This window comes from Ascaphus truei, chromosome 3, assembly GCF_040206685.1.
Source record: "Ascaphus truei isolate aAscTru1 chromosome 3, aAscTru1.hap1, whole genome shotgun sequence".
Classification (NCBI taxonomy): domain Eukaryota; kingdom Metazoa; phylum Chordata; class Amphibia; order Anura; family Ascaphidae; genus Ascaphus; species Ascaphus truei.
In genome coordinates, this window is record NC_134485.1 from 222,852,364 (window position 1) to 222,873,534 (window position 21,171).

The 21,171-nt window shown below is 36.1% G+C and overlaps 1 protein-coding gene across 45 annotated transcripts in view; it reads left to right on the forward strand.

Annotated features, from left to right (window-relative positions):
- Nucleotides 1-21,171, forward strand: part of ABI3BP (ABI family member 3 binding protein) — a 425,352-nt gene that overhangs the window by 272,589 nt on the left and 131,592 nt on the right. For 31 of the 45 annotated variants that reach the window (XM_075590134.1, XM_075590143.1, XM_075590151.1 and 28 more), the window contains 22 exons: nt 250-318; nt 632-691; nt 1,231-1,332; nt 9,572-9,643; nt 10,382-10,480; nt 10,839-10,907; nt 11,722-11,781; nt 12,036-12,110; nt 12,756-12,827; nt 13,548-13,646; nt 14,004-14,072; nt 14,876-14,935; nt 15,191-15,265; nt 15,914-15,985; nt 16,706-16,804; nt 17,163-17,231; nt 17,965-18,024; nt 18,275-18,349; nt 19,019-19,090; nt 19,812-19,910; nt 20,269-20,337; nt 21,077-21,136. In XM_075590134.1, the coding sequence (XP_075446249.1) occupies nt 250-318; nt 632-691; nt 1,231-1,332; nt 9,572-9,643; nt 10,382-10,480; nt 10,839-10,907; nt 11,722-11,781; nt 12,036-12,110; nt 12,756-12,827; nt 13,548-13,646; nt 14,004-14,072; nt 14,876-14,935; nt 15,191-15,265; nt 15,914-15,985; nt 16,706-16,804; nt 17,163-17,231; nt 17,965-18,024; nt 18,275-18,349; nt 19,019-19,090; nt 19,812-19,910; nt 20,269-20,337; nt 21,077-21,136 (1,656 nt within the window). The remainder of the gene's footprint in view (nt 1-249; nt 319-631; nt 692-1,230; nt 1,333-9,571; nt 9,644-10,381; nt 10,481-10,838; nt 10,908-11,721; nt 11,782-12,035; nt 12,111-12,755; nt 12,828-13,547; nt 13,647-14,003; nt 14,073-14,875; nt 14,936-15,190; nt 15,266-15,913; nt 15,986-16,705; nt 16,805-17,162; nt 17,232-17,964; nt 18,025-18,274; nt 18,350-19,018; nt 19,091-19,811; nt 19,911-20,268; nt 20,338-21,076; nt 21,137-21,171) is intronic. The other 14 variants (XM_075590135.1, XM_075590146.1, XM_075590141.1 and 11 more) reach the window with 14 other exon arrangements.

The following is a 21,171-nucleotide window of genomic DNA, read 5'->3' on the forward strand; positions in this document are numbered from 1 at the left end:
AGCTACTAGAATAGGCTCCAATGTCTTTCAGTGATAGGTGCCTCATGGCAGAAGAATGTAAGTCAATATAGGCCTTCTTATGGTTTTGACGCATGCATGTAAAATTCTACAATATACACTGCACTTCTGAGTATAAACTATTTGTTATCATGTTTTTATACAGACATTTAAAGATATATATTAATAAATGCTATTTTATACATATGTTTGTAGTTTCCTCAGACAATTAATGTTTTCTTCTGACGACAGAATATCCTACAATTGCTCCTGCTACACTTACAAAGGAACCTCCCTTTGAACAACCAAAGACTATATTGGGTAAATAAGGCTGCATCATGATCCAGTGCACATCCATATTTAGAAGCTTCCACACTTTTCTACTTCTGCTTTTTCAGTTTAGCATATGCCTTTCAGCTTATGCAATCAATCTTAAAATGGCTTCAAATAAACCAGTTGTGCTGTATTTGCAGCTTCAAATCATGCTTGTTAATCCTTCACCTGTCTCTCATTGATCATAAATTGATTGATCATATAGGAGACATACTGTAGTGGCCTCATTTTCTCATCATCTATGCATATTTCACCCTTTCTCCTGTTATAATCTCACTAAAATTCTGATTATTTCTTTTAGCAAGTGAAAGACAGACTATTTACACACCTCAGGCAATGACCATCCCTCAAAGTATATCTGGTAACTTATTTATTTTTGTTTTATAAGAATCAATAGCCAAGTCAATTCTAAATATATCAGGTACTTAGAAAAGTATTGATGTTGTCTGTCCAGTATGTGTGTTGGTGTTTGATATTTCCTCTCATTATATAAAATGGCTGGAAAAGGTCCTTTTTTTTGAAAATTATAGATATTTTCAACCTGTAGGAATTTGGGGGTGCGATCAAGTTGTACATATGTATGTAATCTCCTGAACCCCATTTAAAGCACATATCTTATCTGAGAGTTGAGAATCGCTGACCAATAACCATTAATCAGAAACTAATGATTTACAACCTTTCCATCAAGTGACAACACATATTGCATAATAGTCTTTAATAATTGCAACTAATTGCTACAGTAACAAAAAAGGCAACACGAGGAAGTTTGTAAACAATGAAATAGTATATATGAGGTGTGTTTGTGTGTTGTGTCATTGGTTATTGGAATTGACAAGCTTGTGATATCATGTGATCGAGTTTGGTCTGCATCACCTCAGTAAAAATGTGCACCTTTTACAGTAGGTCTGTCTTCGATTCTGTCAACAAAGCCATCTTTGTCTCCTCCAAGCGTAACAACAAAGAGAACTTCTGTCACTGTAGCACAAACAAGTTCCACACCGGGTAATGCAGTTGCTTGATAACTATGTACTTGTAGAATGCTTTAAGCTATCACATGCAAATCCATTGCTTTCACTTCAGCGGTCTTTGTACTGTACATCCCCTTGCTTTCACTTGCCCAAATGTGAAAATGTAGAAGTACTTTTGTTATTGATTCCAACTCCTGAGCCTACTTTAGTTCTAAATATATGTTGGGTAATTATAAAAAAAAATGTTACGTGTCCTGAAAATTAAGGTAGCTATTTTATCTTTAAACTTAAAAAAATGGTTCATTGGTATGGGTTAGATGCACGTATAGTAGATATATTGATGTTGTGTTATGTGGTCTAAGGGGGTTATGCACTAAGCTCCGTTAAGTCGTTTTTAGAGCGCAAAGTGCTCTTAGAACGTGATGTTGTGCTGAACACGATGCACTAAGCCACGCAAACAGGCACTTTGCGCTCTAAAACTTACTTTTTTCAGGAAATTTTTCTAAGTCCAACTTTGCTCGTTCATTACCCTGTTTGCGTTAAATTGTGCCCTTAAGCGGGATGCACTAAGCTACGTAACCTTAGCGTACGCGAAAGTTGCGTTCCACAGAATACGTCAGCTCAAGGTAAACGCAAAAAAAGCTGGACTTTGAAAAATTTCTTGCTTTACTTTTTTGCATGCACAACACCCATACAACATGCCGGTGGGAGTCCCCGGCTGACCCCGCGGCCGTCCCGGGGTCCCCGCGGGAGTCCCGGGGTACCCGCGGGCCTGCGGTACCAATTTTGTGCCTACAAAAATACTAAACATTATTTCTAACTAAATACACCCCCCTAACACATACAGTACAATAATGTGCAAAATAACTATTATCCAGATATGTATAATAGATTATTTGCCCATTATTAAACACTGCATTAGCATACCTAAATAAAGTAAATAAAAACAGTAGCCAGCTAATCCAATGAATACAAGCAGTAACAACATCAACAATGAATTAATTAAACCATTAACCAATGAAACCAATTAATTACTAAACCAACTCAAAATGAATAGTAACACTAACCAATCAAACCAATGAATTACTACAACATTAATGAATGTAAACATTAAAAGACAAAGAAATAAATTCAAACAATATCTGAAATAACCATAAAACGCATTAGCTAACATAATACAACATTAACTACAAACATACACCAATCGCAAACATTTTATTACCATTAAGCAGGAAAAAAACAAACAATCACATCCACATAAGAAATTGAAATTAAAAAAACCAACAGCAATACCAAGCCACAAATGCCCCCCAAATATTGTCATAATAATGTATTCATCTGTACCCTAAAGTGGTACAGATTAATATATTATCAGTCAATGTGCCTCCCCCAAAAAATCAAAAAACACATCCAATGAAGAAACATGTAAAAAGAGATATTTACAAACATTCAATATATTACTTACCATTAGAAGTGGCGGCCCTCCGTCTCCCGGGGTAACAGGAAGCTCACGTACCTTGAAGGCCTCCAACAGCATCCGATACCATCCGCCATGAAGATCCGGATCAGGTACCCAAATCTTCTTTTTTCTTTCTTTAATCACCTTCCTCTATCTTCATCTGTCACCATTTCTTGATCTTCTTTATCTTCTATCTTCATCTGTCAATCCAAAAAAACCCCATGGTAAATCCCAACCGATGTTGTCCCGTCATATTCTTGGGCTCAAATGAGGAGTCACGGCCTAAAAATAGTCACTTAAAGGGAATGATGCCAGCCAATCAGAATGTCTGTGCTTCATTTGCCTTTAAGATGACATGACAAAGCCGGCGTCACATGGTATTTCTGCCAATCAGATCATGGGAACCAATTCCACACTCTGATTGGCTGAAATACCATGTGACGCTGGCCATCTTGGATTTAGTGAAGTCATCTTAAAGGCAAATGAAGCATAGCCATTTTGATTGGCTGGCATCATTCCCTTTAAGTGACGTCATGTAAAAAAAAATTAAAATCGGAACATGGTTTGAACAGCCAATCAGGTGGCTGTTAACCATTTTGAGGCTAAATGTGACGTCACAAGCCCTATTTAAGGCCGTGACGCCTCATTTGAGCCCAAGAAGACGACGAGACAACATCGGTTGAGATTTACCATGGGGTTTTTTTAGATTGACAGATGAAGATAGAAGATAAAGAAGATCAAGAAATGGTGACAGATGAAGATAGAAGAAGGTGATTAAAGAAAGAAAAAAGAAGATTTGGGTACCTGATCCGGATCTTGGCGGATGGCATCGGATGCTGTTGGAGGCCTTCAAGGTACGTGAGCTTCCTGTTACCCCGGGAGTCGGAGGGCCACCGCTTCTAATGGTAAGTAATATATTGAATGTTTGTATATGTCTCTTTTTACAGGTTTCTTCATTGGATGTGTTTTTTGATTTTTTGGGGGAGGCACATTGACTGATAATATATTAATCTGTACCACTTTAGGGTACAGATGAATACATTATTATGACAATATTTGGGGGGCATTTGTGGCTTGGTATTGCTGTTGGTTTTTTTAATTTCAATTTCTTATGTGGATGTGATTGTTTGTTTTTTTCCTGCTTAATGGTAATAAAATGTTTGCGATTGGTGTTCGTTTGTAGTTAATGTTGTATTATGTTAGCTAATGCGTTTTATGGTTATTTCAGATATTGTTTGAATTTATTTCTTTGTCTCTTAGGGCCTTATTCAGAAAGCCTCGATAATAACCTTATCGAGCACTTATCGCCCAAAATGGGCACTCGTATTCAGATAGCCTCGATAAGTGCTCGATAACGGCCTGTATCGACGCAAAATTTTATCTCCATCTGAAAATCACTGACTGAGCAGCGATCAGGCCCTTATCGACCATTTTCGGATGGTTGATAAACTCGCGCTATTCAGATACCCGCGAGTCGGGTGTCGCGGCCCATCGCAGCCCATCGCAGGCCTAAAAAACGATTTTCTCCCCAAATCCAATTCCCCACAAAATTGTTGGTCAATTGGTGGGGAGATGGCCTCGATGAGCAGCGATGTGTCGGGACTTAGAAAAAATCAGGCCCCTTTCCTGCCTCGGATTGATGCCGGGGGTCTCCAGAGCTGATAGCCATTAATAGCAGCTCTGGACCCCCCAGGCATGCATCCGAGGCAGGAAACATGCATGTACAGCAACTTCATTACCTTAGCGGCTAACCGCTAAGGCAATGAAGGGGCTAAACACCCGTGCCAGGCTTACAGTAAAGACAAACAATATAATACAATACTGTGGCTAGCGGGGTTGGGTGAAGGGGGAGTTTGCCCTTAGTGGCTGTTTAGGCATTGCGGGGGGGTTGCGGGGGGAGTTAACCCTTTCATTACCTTAGCGGTTAATACCGCTAAGGTAATAAAGGGGTTAACCCAACCGCTACCCAACCGCAAGGTCTAAACACCATCCTTAGGGCTAATACCCCCTTCACCCACCCGTCAGGCCTAAGCACCCACCCCAGACTGACTATACCCACCCTATACCCATTGAGTAGTATAGTGGTACATCATACCCATATAATAATAATATGGGCATGATAAGCCTCTATAGCACTCAATGGGCACCCTAATAAAAATACAGTAATTCATAAGACACACAATAAAAAAAGCCAACTAAACTACCAAAAAAGACACTTCACTAAATAAAAACAGTAGCCAGCTAATCCAATCAATATAATCAATAGCAATATCAACATTGAATTAATTAAACCATTATCCAATCAAAACAATGAATTCGGAAAGCAACTCAAAATGAATAGTAACACTAACCAATGTAAACAATGAATTAATCCAACATTAATTAATGTAACCATTAAAAGACAAATAAATACATTAAAACTATCTCTGAAGTATCCATAAAACACATTAGCTAACATAATATAACATTAAGTACAAGCGAACACCAATCGCAAACCTTTTCTTACATTAACCATAAACAAACAATCACATCCACATCATTAACAAGCGAGAAATGCCCCCCAAATATTGGCATAATAATGTATTAATCTGTACCCTAAAGAGGTACAGATTAATATATTATCAGTCAATGTGCATCACATAAAAAAACACATCCAAAAAATAAACCTGTAAAAAGATACATTTACAAACATTGAAAATCTTACTTACCATTAGAAGCGGTGGCCCTCCGACTCCCGGGGTAACAGGAAGCTCACGTACCTTGAAGGCCTCCAACAGCATCCGATGCCATCCGCCATCAGGATCCGGCTCAGGTACCCCAATCTTCATTTTTCTTTCTTTACTCACCGTCTTCTATCTTCATCTGTAACCATTTCTTGTTGTTCTTTATCTTCTTTCTTCATCTGTCAATCCATAAAACCCCATGTTAAATACCAGCCGATGCTGTCTCGTCGGCTTCTTGGGCTCAAATGAGGAGTCACGGCCTTAAATAGGGCTTGTGACATCACATTTAGCCTCAAAATGGTTAACAGCCACCTGATTGGCTGTTAAAACCATGTTCCGACTTTAAAAAAAAAAAATTTTACATGACGTCACTTAAAGGGAATGATGCCAGCCAATCAGAATGGCTGTGCTTCATTTACCTTTAACATGACGTCAGTAAATCCAAGATGGCCGCTGTGTCACAAGGTATTTCAGCCAATCAGATCGTGGGAACCAATTCCACACGCTGGTGAAGAAAGAAGATAAAGAACAACAAGAAATGGTTACAGATGAAGATAGAAGACGGTGAGTAAGAAAGAAAAAAGAAGATTGGGGTACCTCAGCCGGATCCTGATGGCGGATGGCATCGGATGCTGTTGGAGGCCTTCAAGGTACGTGAGCTTCCTGTTACCCCGGGAGTCGGAGGGCCACCGCTTCTAATGGTAAGTAAGATATTCAATGTTTGTAAATGTATCTTTTTACAGGTTTATTTTTTGGATGTGTTTTTTTATTTTTTGTGTGATGCACATTGACTGATAATATATTAATCTGTACCTCTTTAGGGTACAGATTAATACATTATTATGCCAATATTTGGGGGGCATTTCTCACTTGTTAATGATGTGGATGTGATTGTTTGTTTATGGTTAATGTAAGAAAAGGTTTGCGATTGGTGTTCGCTTGTACTTAATGTTATATTATGTTAGCTAATGTGTTTTATGGATACTTCAGAGATAGTTTTAATGTGTTTATTTGTCATTTAATGGTTACATTAATTAATGTTGGATTAATTCATTGTTTACATTGGTTAGTGTTACTATTCATTTTGAGTTGCTTTCCAGATTAATTGTTTTGATTGGATAATGGTTTAATTAATTCAATGTTGATATTGCTATTGATTATATTGATTGGATTAGCTGGCTACTGTTTGTATTTAGTGAAGTGTCTTTTTTGGTAGTTTAGTTGGCTTTTCTTATTGTGTGTCTTATGAATTACTGTATTTTTATTAGGGTGCCCATTGAGTGCTATAGAGGCTTATCATGCCCATATTATTATTATATGGGTATGATGTACCACTATACTACTCAATGGTTATAGGGTGGGTATAGTCAGTCTGGGGTGGGTGCTTAGGCCTCCCGGGTCAGGGTGGGTTAACCCCTTAATAACTATAGTGGTTCGGAACCGCTAAGGTGATTAAGGGGTTAGGGACCATTAGAATGTATTTATTTTCTATATATGGTTTCTGGCAACGGAGGACAGAGGGACCTGCTGTTGTGGTAAGTATAACTGTATTTATTTATTTTATTTATGTATGCTAATGCAGTGTTTAATAATGGGTAAATAATCTAATATCCATATCTGGATAATAGTTATTTTGCCCATTACTGTACTGTATGGGTTTGGGCGGAGGGGGGGCGTGTATTGATCTGTTTTTAAATATTTATTTAAATATATATTTCTTTAATAGTGTAGAGGTGCAGGGGGTCTCCGGAGCTGAACCACGTTGGTTTTATGTCCGGGGACCCCCTGCTTCTCGAGATACATGCACCTTTATGGGGTGCCGGTATCCCTCTGCATTGAAATGTCCCGCGTCACGTGACCGGGACATTTCCGTGCATAGGAGATACCGGCACCCCATAAAGGTGCCTGTATCTCGGGAAGCAGGGGGTCCCGGACATAAAACCAACGTGGTTCAGCTCCGGAGACCCCCTGCACCTCTACACTATTAAAGAAATGTATATTTCGGCCGACATTTCAGCTGGGAGAGGCGGCTCTCTCAGAGCCGCTCTCTCTGCATCAGAAATGAATCGCTGGTTTTTGCCTTTTCAGAGGGTTGATGCTCTCGCTGGCAGCAATTCGCCCGTTTTGGGCATTTTGCTATCACTGGTATTCGAGCCTTATCGAATACCGTGATAGCAACGCCCAAAAAAAAACATTTTAAATTCCCTGGCGATTTTTTTTATGAACCCTCTCTGAATAAGGCCCTTAGTGTTTACATTCATTAATGTTGTAGTAATTCATTGGTTTGATTGGTTAGTGTTACTATTCATTTTGAGTTGGTTTAGGAATTAATTGGTTTCATTGGTTAATGGTTTAATTAATTCATTGTTGATGTTCTAACTGCTTGTATTCATTGGATTAGCTTGCTACTGTTTTTATTTACTTTATTTAGGTATGCTAATGCAGTGTTTAATAATGGGCAAATAACCTATTATCCATATCTGGATAATAGTAATTTTGCACATTATTATACTGTATGTGTTAGGGCGGAGGGGGGGCCTTTAATTAATGTTTGTTAAGTCTTTTTTTAATATACATGTGTTTCATAGTGTAGATGTGCAGGGTCTCCTGAGCTGAACCACATTGGTTTCAGGTCCGAGGACCCCCTACTTCAGGAGATACAGGCCCCGTTATGGGGTACAGGTATCCCCTGCACTTTCAAGCGTCCGCGTCACGTGACCGGGACATTGAAATTCTGCAGGGGATACCGGCACCCCATTACGGGGCCGGTATCTCCTGAAGTAGGGGGTCCTCGGACCTGAAACCAATGCTGTTCAGCTCCGGAGACCCCCTGCTCATGTACACTATTATTCAAATGTATTTATTAAGTGTACGATCGCCTGTAACAGCCTTGCATGGAGATGGCAAATCTCCATGCAAATGTTACATGTGGCTTTTTTTTCTATCAGCTAGCGTACGTAAAGATTAAGAACGCTAGCAGGGGGGAAAAAGCAACACGTACGCTGTGGGTGTTTTGAGCACGTACGTTAAAAAATGAGCTCAAGGCCTTAGTGAATCGCATCCCCGGCCTCACTTTTTAACGGACGTGCTTTTTTTGAACATCAGAATGCAAACCCATTGAGCTTAGTGCATAGCCCCCTAAGTATTTTCAAATTCAGTTTACGTCGTCAAATTCAGTGAGGGATTTTTCAACAGGGATGCTCCCAGTATCCACAGATATGCCAGAATTGAGCTCTTTCATACCTCTTGAACAGAAAAGGACCACATTGGGTAAAGGCACCTTCTGTATTCATGTATGCACATCAGATAAGACGTGTGCTGCTGCCTTTGTTTGATTTTGTTAATCTGCAATATTCATCCCAACTCATGTGCAGCATCTATAGAGGATAGAAAGGTCTGAAGAAACCTTCTGTTTCAGCACTAGCGTGAGCTTCTGACAGTGACATGTTTGGGGTGTAATCTTAGTAATTGGTCATTACACAACATCAGACAACAATAAGCATTTGAAAAAATATGTTCAACGTAAGTTAGCAAACAATTTTCCATGCAATGATAAAGGATTTCATTTAATTTCTGTGCTTCCTTTTGTGTGATGTTATTGTGTGTTGAGAAGGACCATGCCCTTCTTTTATCCTTCATCTTCTGCTTGATCAGGAGATTTAAGGACTAGCGTGTGTATAAATGAGATGAGGTCATTATGAGGGCCACGGGGCCCATGCCCACAAAAAAGACTAAAGTAATAACCAATCAACATTTCAGAGTTCCTCTTGCACAGAAATAAATGAACCCTTTTTTAACAGAAATTTAAAAAAATGAAACAAAAAAAAATCATAATTTTTCCTTTAACAGTGTATACATTCGTTTAAGGAACATAACTGCATCGAACAATGAATAAATATGGCCAGCCATTTTATCACATATTTATTCTAATTCTTCATGTCAATGTCAAAATCATTTCCATTGATGTTAGGGGGAGGGAGGGATACTTTGATGCCAATTGCTCATCCTTTCTATTTCCTTTAGGGCACTGACCCTAATTGTAGAACAATAGTCATGGGCATAATATCTAAGTTACAACTATTTGTTTTTAGCTGCCAGTGGGAAGCAGCTTTTTTATGATCCTACCACAGAATCCAGCTTGGAAAAAGAACAAACTCACCATGGTAAATAATGTTTTTTTTTTTTTTTATAATCCCCATGTTTAGGTAAAGAGATGTACTGTAGGAATGTGCTGAAATGTGGTTCATAAATATTTTTCATACATTTTTAATGAGTGGTTGTATTTTCTCTTGTTAAATTCGCTATAATAATTTGTTGCCTCAATAAGTATTTCTAATTTAAGATTGTCTATGTTATAGAGTGAGCTCTGATGGCAGGGGGAGGCAGATATTGTTTCCCTGTTGGTAGGCCATGATCTGACTGCCCAATATACAACAGGCAACAGGGAATCCCCAGTGGTGTTTGTTGTTTCCTCTCATTACAGTATATAACACATTAGGAAAGGTCCCTTTTTTCTTGATCAACATTTTCTTGCTCATAAATATTTTTAACCAATATGAATGAGGTTGGTGATGAGGATGCAATCTGCTGCTGCCCATTAAAAGCAAAACTTGTGTCTGAGTTTTGTGAGTCACCAACCCATAAACATGAATCAGAAATTAATAATTTTCAACCTTTACATCAAGTGTGAAAATACATAACATTACATAATTCTTGGTTTTATTGAAATTATTAGTGCAGTAAGAAAAGAGGCTGCATAACAAGTAAAACAAGTAAAAAGTCTGAAGTGGTTTGATTGTGTTTGTGTGTTGTGTCATTGGTTATTGGAATTGACATGCTTGTGATATCATAAGTGATTGAGTTTGGTCTGCATCACCTCAGTAAAAATGTGCACCTTTTAGGTCTGTCTTCGATTCTGCCAACACAGTCATCTTTGTCTCCGCCAAGCGTAACAACAAAGAGAACTTCTGTCACTGTAGCACAAACAAGTTCCACACCGGGTAATGCAGTTGCTTGATAACTATGTACTTGTAGAATGCTTTCAGCTATCACAGGCAAATCCATTGCTTTCACTTCATCGGGTCTTTGTACAGTACATATATTTGCTTTCACTTGCCCAAATATGAAAATGTAGAAGTACTTTTGTTATTGATTCCAACACTTGATGGAAAATCATTAGCAGACTGATTTCATGCACATAGATTTCTGCAGCTTTATCCATAATGTCCGTGTTTGTATAGTCTTTGGTAATCAGTTGTCACCTTTTATAAGCCTGCTTCTTCTCTTTGGCTGCCTAATAAAATCATGTTCATATTAGTGATACTTATTAATAATTTAACTTAATTTCTGTTTTTATAGCTTCAAGAGAGAAAGAAGTTTACATTCAAGACACTTTACACATCACAGAAACACCAGAAACTACAGCTGGTGAATTTTATTTATTTGTATTTATCCCAATTCTTTTTACCATTTAGGCAACTTTTTTTTTTAAATAGGAATTTGAGCCCATTTTTGTGACAATTCACTACTGGGGAGAATGAGGATTTATAGTAACTTGTTTCCAATTCATAAAAAATCACAAATAGACAAAAACACAGGTTTCCACTTATGGCTTCTATATGTTTGTGGTTTTCGGTTTTCAAAAGCAAGAAGCTCTTGCAATTGAATGAAATGGTGACCCTAACTGTACTATCACATTACTGATGAAGAAAGGCAGATCCACTCTGTGTTTCAGTGTCAATATTCTATATTCTACTGGAATCAATGCTGCTCTCAAAACATTTGTCGTAATGGAGTTTTACAGTGTTCCTGCTAATGCTGAAAAGTAATTATATCCACATGAGCGATGAATTAAATAGACAATGTTATGCTACTACATGTTTACAGATATGTTCTGTATCTAACGTGTGGTTCATTGGATTAAAAAAATAATAATATATTCTTTACTTTCTTAAGAATTTATTGGGTAAAATTTTGTTGAATAATTGTGCAAGACATGTGGGCCAACATTTACTGGACGGTGCTAAGTTGAAAGGCACGTTATGGTCCATTCAAATAACTAAAATAATGGACCATTCATAATAGATGCTGAATGGACCATAAAGTGCCTTATGACTAAGCACTGCTTAGTAAATATGGCCCATTATGTAATAGCACTGATACACTACAATCAATATACATTTTATAGGAGTTGTGTCATAATCTCAAGTGCAGCAACTACAATTCTAATTATTTCTTTTAGCAAGTGAAAGACAGACTATTCACAAGTCGCAGGCAATGACCAGCCTTCAAAGTACATCTGGTAACTTATTTATTTCTGTTTTTAAAGCATCTTGAGCATAAGTTAGTTCTAAGTATATGTTGGATATTCCTTAAAAAAAAGTATTACAACTGTCCTGAAAATGAAGGAGGCTAGTTTATCTTTAAACTAAAAAAATGATTAATTGGTATGACTTGATGCACACACAGTAGATATATTGATGATGTGTTATGTAAAGTCTAAGTACTTTCAATATCAGTTTACGTCATCAAATTCAGTAATATATTTTTCAACAGGGATGCTTCCAGTATCCACAGATATGCCAGAAGTGAGCTCTTTCATATCTCTTGAACAGCAAAAGACCACATTGGGTAAAGGCACCTTCTGTATTCATGTATGCACATTAGATTGGAACTGTACTGCTTCCTTTGTTTATCTGCAATATTCATCCCAACTCATGTAGCGTCTATAGACGATAGAAAGGTCTGAAGAAACAGTCAGTTTCAGCACTACTGTAAGCCTATGACAGGGACATGTTTGTGGTGGAAACTTGATAACTGGTCCCTAAAGAACAATAATAAGCATTTTAAGAAATATTTTTAACATATGTTTCAAACTATTTTCAATCTAAAATTGGAGGATTTCACTTAATTTCTGTGCTTCCTATTGTGTGATTTTACTGTGTGCTGAAAAGTGCCATATCCTTCTTTTATCCTTGATCTTCTACTTTTTTTAAATAAATTAAAAAAATGAAACAAAGAAAAAAATCATAATTTTTCCTTTAACAATGCATACATTCGTTTAAGGAAGCTAACTGCATCAGCACGTTATTCACATAAGGAATAAACATGGCCTGTACTTTTATCACATGTTTATTCTGATTCTTCCCTGGGTGCTAAGCGGCGGGGGCGGCTTTGATGTCAATTGCTCATTCTTTCTATTTCCTTTAGGGCACTGACCCTAATTATAGAACAATCATCATGGGCATAATATCTATTACAACTATTTGTTTTTAGCTGCCAGTGAGAAGCAGCCTTTTTATGATCCTACCACAGAATACAGCTTGGAAAAAGAACAAACTCACCATGGTAAATCATTTTTTAATTTTCATTATAAAATTAATATTCCCATGTTTAGGTAAAGAGAGGTAGGAATGTGCTCAAATGTGGTTCATAAATATTTTTCACAAATTTCAAATGAGTGGTTCAATTTTAAATTATACAATTCACTATAATAATTTGTTGCCTCAAAAAAGTATTTATAATTTCAGTTTGTCTATGTTATAGAGTGAGCACTGATGGCAGATGCGAGGCAGATATTCTTTCCCTGTTGGTAGGCCATGATCTGACTGCCCAATATACAACAGGCAACAGGGAAACCCCAGTGGTGTTCGCTTTTTCCTCTCATTATATAACACATTAGGAAAGGTCCCTTTTTTCTTGCTCATAAATATTTTTGACCAATATGAATGGGGTTGGTGATTAGGATGCAATCTGCTGCAACCCATTAAAAGCAAAACTTGTGTCTGAGCTTTGTAAATCACCAACCCATAAAAATGAATCAGAAATTAATAATTTTCAATCTTAACATCAAGTGAAAATATATAACATTACATAATTCTTGGTTTTATTGAAATGATTAGTGCAGTCAGAAAAGAGGCTGCATAACAAGTAAAACAAGTAAAAAGTCTGAAGTGGTTAGATTGTGTTTGTGTGTTTTATCATTGGTTATTGGAATTGACATGCTTGTGATATCATAAGTGATTGAGTTTGGTCTGCATCACCTCAGTAAAAATGTGCACCTTTTAGGTCTGCCTTCGATTCTGCCAACAAAGTCATCTTTGTCTCCGCCAAGCGTAACAACAAAGAGAACTTCTGTCACTGTAGCACAAACAAGTTCCACACCGGGTAATGCAGTTGCTTGATAACTATGTACTTGTAGAATGCTTTCAGCTATCACATGCAAATCCATTGCTTTCACTTCAACGGGTCTTTGTACAGTACATATATTTGCTTTCACTTGCCCAAATATGAAAATGTAGAAGTACGTTTGTTATTGATTCCAACACTTGATGGAAAATCATTGCAGACTGATTTCATGCACATAAACTCCTGCAGCTTTGTCCATAATGTCTGTGTTTGTATAGTTTTTGGTAATCAGTTGTCACCTTTTATAAGCCTGCTTCTTCTCTTTGGCTGCCTAATAAAATCATGTTCATATTAGTGATACTTATTAATAATTTAACTTAATTTCTGTTTTTATAGCTTCAAGAGAGAAAGAAGTTTACATTCAAGACACTTTACACATTACAGAAACACCAGAAACTACAGCTGGTGAATTTTATTTATTTGTATTTATCCCAATTCTTTTTACCATTTAGGCAACTTTTTTTTTTAAATAGGAATTTGAGCCCATTTTTGTGACAATTCACTTCTGGGGAGAATGAGGATTTATAGTAACTTGTTTCCAATTCATAAAAAATCACAAATAGACAAAAACACAGGTTTCCACTTATGGCTTCTATATGTTTGTGGTTTTCGGTTTTCAAAAGCAAGAAGCTCTTGCAATTGAAAGAAATGATGACCCTAACTGTACTATCACATTACTGATGAAGAAAGGCAGATCCACTCTGTGTTTCAGTGTCAATATTCTACTGGAATCAATGCTGCTCTCAAAACATTTGTCGTAATGGAGTTTTACAGTGTTCCTGCTAATGCTGAAAAGTAATTATATCCACATGAGCGATGAATTAAATAGACAATGTTATGCTACTACATGTTTACAGATATGTTCTGTATCCAACGTGTGGTTCATTGGATTAAAAAAAAAATAATATGTTCTTTACTTTCTTAAGAATTTATTGGGTAAATTTTGTTGAATAATTGTGCAAGACATGTGGGCCAACATTTACTGGACGGTGCTAAGTTGAAAGGCACGTTATGGTCCATTCAAATAACTAAAATAATGGACCATACATAATAGATGCTGAATAGACCATAAAGTGCCTTATGACTAAGCACTGCTTAGTAAATATGGCCCATTATGTAATAGCACTGATACACTATCACTATACATTTTATAGGAGTTGTGTCATAATCTCAAGTGCAGCAACTACAATTCTAATTATTTCTTTTAGCAAGTGAAAGACAGACTATTCACAAGTCGCAGGCAATGACCAGCCTTCAAAGTACATCTGGTAACTTATTTATTTCCGTTTTTAAAGCATCTTGAGCATAAGTTAGTTCTAAGTATATGTTGGATATTCCTTAAAAAAAAAGTATTACAACTGTCCTGAAAATGAAGGAGGCTAGTTTATCTTTAAACTAAAAAAATGATTAATTGGTATGACTTGATGCACACACAGTAGATATATTGATGATGTGTTATGTAAAGTCTAAGTACTTTCAATATCAGTTTACGTCATCAAATTCAGTAATGTATTTTTCAACAGGGATGCTCCCAGTATCCACAGTTATGCCAGAAGTGAGCTCTTTCATATCTCTTGAACAGCAAAAGACCACATTGGGTAAAGGCACCTTCTGTATTCATGTATGCACATTAGATTGGAACTGTACTGCTTCCTTTGTTTATCTGCAATATTCATTCCAACTCATGTGCAGCGTCTATAGATGATAGATAGGTCTGAAGAAACAGTCAGTTTCAGCACTAGTGTAAGCCTATGACAGGGACATGTTTGTGGTGGAAACTTGATAACTGGTCCCTAAAGAACAATAATAAGCATTTTAAGAAATATTTTTAACGTATGTTTCAAACTATTTTCAATCTAAAATTGGAGGATTTCACTTAATTTCTGTGCTTCCTATTGTGTGATTTTACTGTGTGCTGAAAAGTGCCATATCCTTCTTTTATCCTTCATCTTCTACTTTTTTTAAATAAATTAAAAAAATGAAACAAAGAAAAAAATCATAATTTTTCCTTTAACAATGCATACATTCGTTTAAGGAAGCTAACTTCATCAGCAAGTTATTCACATAATGAATAAACATGGCCTGTACTTTTATCACATGTTTATTCTGATTCTTCCCTGGGTGCTAAGCGGCGGGGGGCGGCTTTGATGTCAATTGCTCATTCTTTCTATTTCCTTTAGGGCACTGACCCTAATTATAGAACAATCATCATGGGCATAATATCTATTACAACTATTTGTTTTTAGCTGCCAGTGAGAAGCAGCCTTTTTATGATCCTACCACAGAATACAGCTTGGAAAAAGAACAAACTCACCATGGTAAATCATTTTTTAATTTTCATTATAAAATTAATATTCCCATGTTTAGGTAAAGAGAGGTAAGAATGTGCTCAAATGTGGTTCATAAATATTTTTCACAAATTTCAAATGAGTGGTTCAATTTTAAATTATACAATTCACTATAATAATTTGTTGCCACAAAAAAATATTTATAATTTCAGTTTGTCTATGCTATAGAGTGAGCTCTGATGGCAGATGGGAGGCACATATTTTTTCCCTGTTGGTAGACCGTGATCTGACTGCCCAATATACAACAGGCAACTGGGAAACCCCAGTGGTGTTCGCTGTTTCCTCTCATTATATAACACATTAGGAAAGGTCCCTTTTTTCTTGCTCATAAATATTTTTGACCAATATGAATGTGGTTGGTGATGAGGATGCAATCTGCTGCAACCCATTAAAAGCAAAACTTGTGTCTGAGCTTTGTAAATCACCAACCCATAAATATGAATCAGAAATTAATAATTTTCAATCTTAACATCAAGTGAAAATATATAACATTACATAATTCTTGGTTTTATTGAAATGATTAGTGCAGTCAGAAAAGAGGCTGCATAACAAGTAAAACAAGTAAAAAGTCTGAAGTGGTTTGATTGTGTTTGTGTGTTGTGTCATTGGTTGTTAGAATTGACATGCTTGTGATATCATAAGTGATTGAGTTTGGTCTGCATCACCTCAGTAAAAATGTGCACCTTTTAGGTCTGCCTTCGATTCTGCCAACAAAGTCATATTTGTCTCCTCCAAGCGTAACGACAAAGAGAACTTCTGTCACTGTAGCACAAACAAGTTCCACACCGGGTAATGCAGTTGCTTGATAACTATGTACTTGTAGAATGCTTTCAGCTATCACATGCAAATCCATTGCTTTCACTTCATCGGTTCTTTGTACAGTACATATATTTGCTTTCACTTGCCCTAATATAAAAATGTAGAAGTACTTTTGTTATTGATTCCAACAGTTGATGGAAAATCATTAGCAGACTGATTTCATGCACATAGACTCCTGCAGCTTTGTCCATAATGTCCGTATTTGTATAATCTTTGGTAATCAGTTGTCACCTTTTATAAGCCTGCTTCTTCTCTTTGGCTGCCTAATAAAATCATGTTCATATTAGTGATACTTATTATTGATTTAACTTAATTTCTGTTTTTATAGCTTCAAGAGAGAAAGAAGTTTACACACAAGACACTTTACACATCACAGAAACACCAGAAACTGCAGATGGTGAATTTTATTTATTTGTATTTATCCCAATTCTTTTTACCATTTAGGCAACTTTTTTTTTTAATAAGAATTTGAGCCCATTTTTGTGACAATTCACTTCTGGGGAGAATGAGGATTTATAGTAACTTGTTTCCAACTCATAACATATAGACAAAAACATAGATTTCCACTTATGGCTTCTCTATGTTTGTGGTTTCTGTTTTTCAAAAGCAAGAAGCTCTTGTAATTGAAAGAAATGATGACCCTAACTGTACTATCACATTACTGATGAAGAAAGGCAGATCCACTCTGTGTTTCAGTGTCAAAATTCTACTTGAATCAATGCTGCTCTCAAAACATTTGCCGTAATGGAGTGGTATAGTGTTCCTGCTAATGCTGAAAAGTAATTATATCCACATGAGAGATTAATTAAATAGACAATGTTGTACTACTACATGTTTACAGACATGTTCTATACCCGACTTGTGGTTCATTGAATTAAAAAAATATATATATTCTTCACTTTCTTAAGAATTTATTGGGTAACATTTAACTGAACAATTGTGCAAGACATGTGAGACAACAATTCCTAGATGGTGCTAAGTTGAAAGTCACGTTATTGTCCATTCAAATAACTAAAATAATGGGCCATTCATCATGTAATAGCACTGTTACACTACTATCACTATACATTTTATAGGAGTTGTGTCATAATCTCAAGTGCAGCAACTACATTTCTAATTATTTCTTTTAGCAAGTGAAAGACAGACTATTCACAAGTCGCAGGCAATGACCAGCCCTCAAAGTACATCTGGTAACTCATTTATTTTAGTTTTTAAAGCATCTTGAGTATGTTACTTCTAAATATATGTGGGATATTCCTTTTAAAAAAGTATTACAACTGTCCTGAAAATGAAGGAGGCTAGTTTATCTTTAAAGTGAATTTTTTTTTATTGGTATGACTTAGATGCACACATTAGATATATTGATGATGTGTTATCTGAAGTCTAAGTACTTTCAATATCAGTTTACGTCATCAAATTCAGAAATGGATGTTTCAACAGGGATGCTCCCAGTATCCACAGATATGCCAGAAGTGAGCTCTTTCATATCTCTTGAACAGCAAAAGACCACATTGGGTAAAGGCACCTTCTGTATTCATGCATGCACATTAGATTGGAACTGTGCTGCTTCCTTTGTTTGCTTTAGTTTATCTGCAATATTCATCCCAACTCATGTGCAGCGTCTATAGACGATAGAAAGGTCTGAAGAAACAGTCTATTTCAGCACTTGAGTGAGCCTATGACAGTGACATGTTTGGGGTGGAAACTTGATAACTGGTCCCTAAATAACAATGATAAACATTTAAAAAAAGATGTTCAACGTATGTTTCAAACAATTTTCAATCTAAAATTGCAAGATTTCACTTAATTTCTGTGCTCCCTATTGTGTGATTTAGGACCATACCCTTTTGTTGAGAAGGACCATACCCTTCTTTTATCCTGCATCTTCTACTTCTTTTAAATAAATAGAAAAAATGAAACAAAGAAGAAAATCATAATTTTTACTTTAACAATGCATACATTCGTTTACGGAAGCTAACAGCATCACCATGTTATTCACACAATGAATAAACATGGCCTGTCCTTTTATCACATGTTTATTCTGATTCTTCCCTGGGTGCTAAGGGGGCGGGGGGCGGCTTTGATGTCAATTGCTCATCCTTTCTATTTCCTTTAGGGCACTGATCCTAATTATAGAACAATAGTATTGGGCATAATATCTAAGTTACAACTATTTGTTTTTAGCTGTCAGTGAGAAGCAGCCTTTTTATGATTCTACAACAGAATCCAGCTTGGAAAAAGAACAAACTCAGCATGGTAAATCATGTTTTTTTATTTTCATTATAAAATTAATATTCCCCATGTTTAGGTAAAGAGAGGTAGGAATGTGCCCAAATGTGGTTCATAAATATTTTTCACAAATTTCAAATGAGTAGTTCAATTTTAAATTGTACAATTCACTATAATAATTTGTTGCCTCAAAAAATTATATATAATTTCAGTTTGTCTATGTTGTAGAGTGATCTCTGATGGCAGATGGGAGGCAGATATGTTTTCCCTGTTGGTAGACCATGATCTGACTGCCCAATATACAACAGGCAACAGGGAAACCCCAGTGATGTTCGCTGTTTCCTCTCATTATATAACACATTAGGAAAGGTCCTTTTTTCTTGCTCATAAATATTTTTGACCAATATGAATGTGGTTGGTGATGAGGATGCAATCTGCTGCAACCCATTAAAAGCAAAACTTGTGTCTGAGCTTTGTAAATCACCAATCCATAAATATGAATCAGAAATTAATCATTTTCAATCTTAACATCAAGTGAAAATACATAACATTACATAATTCTTGGTTATATTGGAATTATTAGTAGAGTAAGAAAAGAGGCTGCATAACAAGTAAAACAAGTAACAATTCTGAAGTGGTTTGATTGTGTTTGTGTGTTGTGTCATTGGTTATTAGAATTGACATGCTTGTGATATCATAAGTGATTGAGTTTGGTCTGCATCACCTCAGTAAAAATGTGCACTTTTAGGTCTGCCTTCGATTCTGCCAACAAAGTCATCTTTGTCTCCTCCAAGCGTAACAACAAAGAGAACTTCTGTCACTGTAGCACAAACAAGTTCCATACCGGGTAATGCAGTTGCTTGATAACTATGTACTTGTAGAATGCTTTCAGCTATCACATGCAAATCCACTGCTTTCACTTCATCGGGTCTTTGTACAGTACATATATTTGCTTTCACTTGCTCTAATATAAAAATGTAGAAGTACTTTTGTTATTGATTCCAACAGTTGATGGAAAATCATTAGCAGACTGATTTCATGCACATAGATTTCTGCAGCTTTATCCATAATGTCCGTGTTTGTTTAATCTTTGGTAATCAGTTATAACCTTTTATAAGCCTGCTTCTTCTCTTTGGCTGTCTAATAAAATCATGTTGATATTAGTGATACTTATTCATAATTTAACTTAATTTCTGTTTTTATAGCTTCAAGAGATAAAGAAGTTTACACACAAGACACTTTACACATCACAGAAACAACAGAAACTGCAGCTGGTGAATTTTATTTATTTGTATTTATCCCAATTCTTTTTACCATTTAGGCAACTTTTTTTTTAATAAGAATTTGAGCCCATTTTTGTGACAATTCACTTCTGGGGAGAATGAGGATTTATAGTAACTTGTTTCCAATTCATAAAAATTAACAAATAGACAAAAAAACAGATTTCCACTTATGGCTTCTCTATGTTTGTGGTTTCTGTTTTTCAAAAGCAAGAAGCTCTTGTAATTGAAAGAAATGATGACCCTAACTGTACTATCACATTACTGATGAAGAAAGGCAGATCCACTCTGTGTTTCAGTGTCAATATTCTACTGGAATCAATGCTGCTCTCAAAACATTTGCCGTAATGGAGTGGTAAAGTGTTCCTGCTAATGCTGAAAAGTAATTATATCCACATGAGAGATTAATTAAATAGACAATGTTGTACTACTACATGTTTACAGACATGTTCTATACCCGACTTGTGGTTCATTGAATTAATTTTTTTTATTTATTCTTCACTTTCTTAAGAATTTATTGGGTAACATTTAGCTGAATAATTGTGCAAGACATGTGGGCCAACAATTCCTAGATGGTGCTACGTTGAAAGTCACGTTATTGTCCATTCAAATAACTAAAATAATGGGCCATTCATCATGTAATAGCACTGTTTCACTATTATCACTATACATTTTATAGGAGTTGTGTCATAATCTCAAGTGCAGCAACTACAATTCTAATTATTTCTTTTAGCAAGTGAAAGACAGACTATTCACAAGTCGCAGGCAATGACCAGCGCTCAAAGTACATCTGGTAACTCATTTATTTTAGTTTTTAAAGCATCTTGA